Source organism: Lynx rufus, unplaced genomic scaffold (genome assembly GCF_022079265.1).
Source record: "Lynx rufus isolate CCGP_SWC_20201006 ecotype Redwood Valley unplaced genomic scaffold, mLynRuf1.p SCAF_16, whole genome shotgun sequence".
NCBI classification, from domain to species: domain Eukaryota; kingdom Metazoa; phylum Chordata; class Mammalia; order Carnivora; family Felidae; genus Lynx; species Lynx rufus.
Window position 1 is genome coordinate 2,173,135 of NW_025814830.1, and position 6,000 is coordinate 2,179,134.

The 6,000-nt window shown below is 42.8% G+C and overlaps 1 protein-coding gene across 1 annotated transcript in view; it reads right to left on the minus strand.

Annotated features, from left to right (window-relative positions):
* Window positions 1–4,421, minus strand: part of LOC124511683 (zinc finger protein 160-like) — a 28,115-nt gene extending 23,694 nt beyond the window's left edge. The window contains 1 exon segment of the mRNA XM_047079068.1: window positions 4,407–4,421. Coding sequence (XP_046935024.1) covers window positions 4,407–4,421 — 15 coding nt within the window.
* Between the last annotated feature and the right edge of the window lie 1,579 nt (window positions 4,422–6,000).

A 6,000-nucleotide genomic window follows, 5' to 3' on the forward strand; every position in this document is an offset into this window, starting at 1 on the left:
CTGAGCCCCTCAGGCACCCCAAAAGAAAGGTTTTAAATGGCTGTTTTTATAGTAAACGAACACAGAATCCACCAGTGGTTTTTGAGAGAGAGAGAGAGAGAGAGAGAGAGAGAGACTGCTCAAGGGAGGGCAGAGAGAGACAGAGAAATAATCTCAAGTAGGCTTCACGGTCAGCGCAGAGCCCAACACAGGGCTCACTGCCACGACTCTGGGATCATGACCTGAGGTGAAATCAAGAGTCAAGACACTCAACCAACTGAGCCACCCGAGTGCCCCCATTATCATTTTTATTCACGTGTATTTCAGCATGTTTGGGAAGATTAAAACGTATAAATTGTACTTCATTCGGTTTGTCAATATGACGATACAGTAGGCTAGTAAAGAGAGGGCACAAACATGAAAAAATAAAGAATACTTTAACTCCAATCTCCATAAAATACCTGCATTCAAAAATATAAATACAATTATATGCATTTAAACGTAGGTGTGTAGGCATTAACAAACACCAAAGAGAGTTTGTTTATTCCACTAATAAAACGATGGTTCGAGATTAGAAGAGTTACCGGTGTTATGATATGCAGTACCTGAACAGATTCAGGTTTAAAAACATATCACAGTAATAGACACTTGAAAAAAATGACAAAAAGGAAATCGATGGTTAAACTATCATTAAGCAAGAACATTTCACCAAATGTCATGACCAGTCGAGAACGCTGGATGCATTTGCTCTGAAATTTCGGTGGAGGAAAGGGGGTTGGCCGGGGCTCCTGCCATTCGCCCAGCCAGCCTGAGCAGGCATCAGCAGAAGAAGTTAAAGGAGGTAAAAATAGTGAGAGAGAGAGAAAAAGAGAGAGAGAGAGAGAGAGTGTCAAGGAGCTGAAACTGTTGAAATTCACAGATCTAAGGATGGAAACAGGCTAACAGGGCAAGAGGGAGAACGATATTTCATGCAAGCAGGATCCTAAAGACAGCAGAGGTGGTTATATCCTATCAGACAGAAGAGACTATAAGACAAAACGGTCGCAAGAGGGGAAGGACATCATGATAAGAAGATTGGCTCACCAGGAAGACAGCACAACGGTAAACACACAGGCATGTGACATTAGAGCCCCCAGATGTATTAAGGAAATAACAGTATGGGGTGCCTGGGTGGCTCAGTCGGTTAAGCGTCCGACTTCAGCTCAGGTCACGATCTCACGGTCCGTGATTCGAGCCCCCCGTCGGGCTCTGGGCTGATGGCTGGGAGCCTGGAGGCTGCTTCCGATTCTGTGTCTCCCTCTCTCTCTGCCCCTCCCCCGTTCATGCTCCGTCTCTCTCTGTCTCAAAAATAAATAAATGTTAAAAAAATTTTTTTTAATAAAAATAAAAAATAAAAAAATAAAAAGAAATAATAACAGTAGACTTCAGTACCCAGTTTCAGAAGATCCAGAAGGAGACAGAAGACCTGAACAGCACTCTCAGCCAAGTGCACCTACCAGACAGATGGAACACCACAGCCAGCAGCAGCAGAACATGGTCTTCTAAAGCACACGTGACGTCACGCCAGAAAACAAATCTTAGCAAATTTTAGAAGGCTGAAATCTTGGGGCGCCTGGGTGGCACAGTCGGTTAAGCGTCCGACTTCAGCCAGGTCACAATCTCGCGGTCCGTGAGTTCGAGCCCCGCGTCGGGCTCTGGGCTGATGGCTCAGAGCCTGGAGCCTGTTTCCGATTCTGTGTCTCCCTCTCTCTCTGCCCTTCCCCCGTTCATGCTCTGTCTCTCTCTGTCCCAAAAATAAATAAACGTTGAAAAAAAAATTAAAAAAAAAAAAAGAAGGCTGAAATCATAAAGAGCATCTTCTCTAACACTGAATTGAAACTAAAAGCAAATAGCAAAAAGGAAACAACTCATTTTTTCTATAATATACTTTTTTCTAATTGCTTATTTTTTTAAGTAACCTCTACACCCAACATGGGGCTCGAACTCACAACCCTGTGATCAAGAGTCTACCTACTGGGCCAAACAGGAACCCCAAAACATTTTTTGTTGTTTTTTGTTTTTTGTTTTGAGAGAGAGAGAGAGAGAGAGAGAGAGAGCAAGTGAGCAAGGGGCAGAGAGAGAGAGGGAGGGAAAGAGAGAGAGGGAGGGAAGGAGGGGGAGAGAGAAAGGGAGGGAGAGAGAGGGAGGGAGGGAGGGAGGGAGAGAGAGGCAGAGGGAGAGAGCAAAACGGGGCTCATGCTTACTTGATGTGGGACGTGAACTCACAAACCATGAGACCATGACCTGAGCTGAAGTCAGATGCTTAATGACAGAGCCACCAGGTGCCCCCAAACAGCTCATTCTTAAGCAATGGGTCAAAGAAGAAACCGCAAGAGAATCTGCAAAGTGTCTGGATGAAAATGAAAAAACAACATACTGAAATGTAGGGACACTCAGAGGAGGGTCTGCAATGGTGAATATTTACATTAAACAAGAAGAAAGATCTCAAATCAGAAATCTAATTTTACACCTCAAGGAGGCAGAAAAAGAAGAACAAACTAAACCCAGTTTAGCAGAAGGAAGTAAATAAGATTACAGCAGAGGTAAATGAAATAGAGGATTAAAAAAAAACAATATTAAAAAAATCAACAAACCAAGAGATGTTTTGAAAAGATTAATAAATTGACAAGCCCTTAGCTAGACTAGTGAACATTGCAATTCATGTCATGGAAAGTCTTAAAAAGGACTCTATGAGGGTACTATGAACAACTCCATGCCAACAATGCATAATCTCAAAGGTAAGGGTCAATTCATGAAAACATACAACCTACCAAGACCTATGATCACGAAGAAATAACAAATGTGAACAGAATTATACCTGGAGAGGACATACGAGCAGTGATCAAAAATCTCCACAAAGAGGGGCACCCGGGTGGCTCAGTTGGGTAAGCGTCAGACTTCAGCTCAGGTCATGATCTCATGGTTCCTGAGTTCAAGCCCCGCATCAGGCTCTGTGCTGACAGTGCAGAGCCTGCTTGGGATTCTCTCTCTCTCCCTCTCTCTCTGCCTCTTCCATCCTGGTGATTTCACTCTCTGAAAATAAATAAACTTAAAAAAATTTTAAAACAAAGTATGGAAGATTCAACATTCAAAAAAATCAATGACAATACATTAGTAGAATGTACTAACAGAATGAAGGAAAAAAAACATTTGGTCATCTCAATGCAGAAAAAGGCTTTCACAAAATTCAACAAGCTTTCAGGATGAAGACATCCAACAAACTAGGAATAACAGACCACCCCCAACACAATTAAAGTCATATACAAAAAGCACACAACCAGCCTACCCAATGGTGAGAGACTGAAAGCTTTTCCTCTAAGATAAAGAAGAAGGCAGGGGCGCCCGGGGGGCTCAGTCGGTTGAGCGTCCGACTTTGGCTCAGGTCATGCATGATCTTACAGTCCATGAGTTTGAGGGCCATATCAAGCTCTGTGCGGACAGCTCAGAGCCTGGAGCCTGCTTCAGATTCTGTGTTTCCCTCACTCTCTGCCCCTCCCCCACTCATGGTCTGTCTCTCAAAAATGAATAAATTAAAACAAATTTTTTTACAAAAAAAAAAAAAAAGAAGGCGGCAGCAAGGGTCTGCACTCTCAGCATTTCCGTTCAACAGAGTACCGGAAATCCTAGCCAGAGAAATGATCAAGGAAAAGAAATAAAAACCATCCAAATTCAGAAAGGTTGATTTCATATTTTAAAACTCATGATGAATAAAACTCTTTCCATTCCATTCCCAACATTAATATTTTAAAGGCAGTGACCCACACTTGTTCAGCTTCAAATGTAGTGTAAAAGTGGGCAGATTGCTCGCTATTGGTCTATTTTTCTAGAAGTTTCCAGGTACGTGTGGACGTTAATACAGGATTCCACGCGCCGCTTCTTTTACCCCGGCTTACAGACGGCTAACAGTGCATCCAGATGTGGCCCCTACACAACCGCTGCCTGAGCGTGAGCCCATCAGCATGTGGCCAAGCCTACTCACAGGCTCCGTGTCACTGGGTTACCATGAGCTGGAATCTAACTGGAGAGGAGGGGGGCTGGGGGAAGGCCTGGGGGAGTGTGGATGGGCACGTGTCAAGAGTCCTCTAGAGGGGCGCCTGGGTGGCACAGTCGGTTAAGCGTCCGACTTCAGCCAGGTCACAATCTCGCGGTCCGTGAGTTCGAGCCCCGCGTCGGGCTCTGGGCTGATGGCTCAGAGCCTGGAGCCTGTTTCCGATTCTGTGTCTCCCTCTCTCTCTGCCCCTCCCCCGTTCATGCTCTGTCTCTCTCTGTCCCAAAAATAAAATAAAAAAACGTTGGAAAAAAAAATTAAAAAAAAAAAAGAGTCCTCTAGAGATCCGCAAGGCCAACAGGAAGGAGAAATGGATCATCGACCAAGAATATGACTTTACCTGAGAAAACGCCATTCCTGTGTCCTCTTTCATTTTTCTTCCTCCTCTTCTGGGCCTCTTCCTCAGGCAATGTGGCTCTTTCTTAGAAGTCCACCTTAAAAGCTGAAAATTCTCCTTAAAGCTTAGAATGGCCATACCCCATTCTGTGCCACAAACACACACAGGGAAGTCCTCACCACATGGGAGAGTAAAATATTTAAAAATACGTAATTGCAAAAACATAACCATTAATGCAGATCACACTGAAAGACGGTCAGCTACAGAAATTAGCTCTGAGCAAATTTTTGTTTAATTTCAGTTTTGTTGAGGGTTTTTTGTTTTGTTTTGTTCATGAGCAAATTTCTTCATTGTAAATAGATGGACTCTTTTGGGAAAGGTTCCAAGTCAACCCAGCCATCCTTCAGTTTGCAGAGAGCAGACAAAATGGAATTGAGGGGCACAGAGACTTAGTAGCTCACAGCCCACTGTTTTAAGGGATCACATAACAGAAGAAATTGGAGCATTAGGCAACTGTTAAACTAGGTTTCAAAGGCTACAAGACCATCAGCATCCTTACTAAGTACTCACTGAAACAACCTAAAAGTATGTACCAATTGCTGAAGAACTTTTCTAATATATAAGATAAGGAGGAGAAAACACGCACGCCTCAATCTAAACCAGAAACCCATTTAAAAGGTGAATAATTTGTAATTTTTTTTTAAAAATCTAAATAATTCTTGGGAATGCAAGCTGGTGCAGCCACTCTGGAAAACAGTATGGGGGTTCCTCAAAAAACTAAAATAGAACTACCCTACAACCCAGCAATTGCACTACTAGGCATTTATCCAAGGGATACAGGTGTGCTGTTTCGAAAGGACACATGCACCCCCATGTTTATAGCAGCACTATCAACAATAGCCAAAGTATGGAAAGAGCCCAAATGTCCATCGATGGACGAATGGATAAAGAAGATGTGGTATATATACACAATGGAGTATTAGTCGGCAATCAAAAAGAATGAAACCTTGCCATTTGCAACTACGTGGATGGAACTGGAGGGTATTATGCTAAGTGAAATCAGTGAGAGAAAGACAAAAATCATATGACTTCACTCATAGGAGGACTTTAAGAGACAAAACAGATGAACATAGGGAAGGGAAACAAAAATAATATAAAAACAGGGAGGGGGACAAAACATAAGAGACTCTTAAGTATGGAGAACAAACAGAGGGTTACTGGAGGGATTGTGGGAGAGAGGATGGGCGAAATGGGTAAGGGGCATTAAGGAATCTACTCCTGAAATCATTGTTTCACTATATGCTAACTAATTTGGATGTAAATTTTTTAAAAAAACCTAAGTAATTCTGGGGTCAAAGTGAAAACAAAATTAATATATCACATTGGGCGATTAAAATAAAAACTTAAAAAATATATATCATACTGAAAAAAGAGTAACCTGACTTGAGTGTACAGGAGGCCATTATTTCAGAAGTTAATAATTATTTATATAAGGGGCACCTGGGTGGCTCAGATGGTTGAGCTTCTGACTCAGGTCATGATCTCACCGTGAGCGAGCTGGAGCCCTGCCTTAGGCTCTGTGCTGGTGATGCGGGGC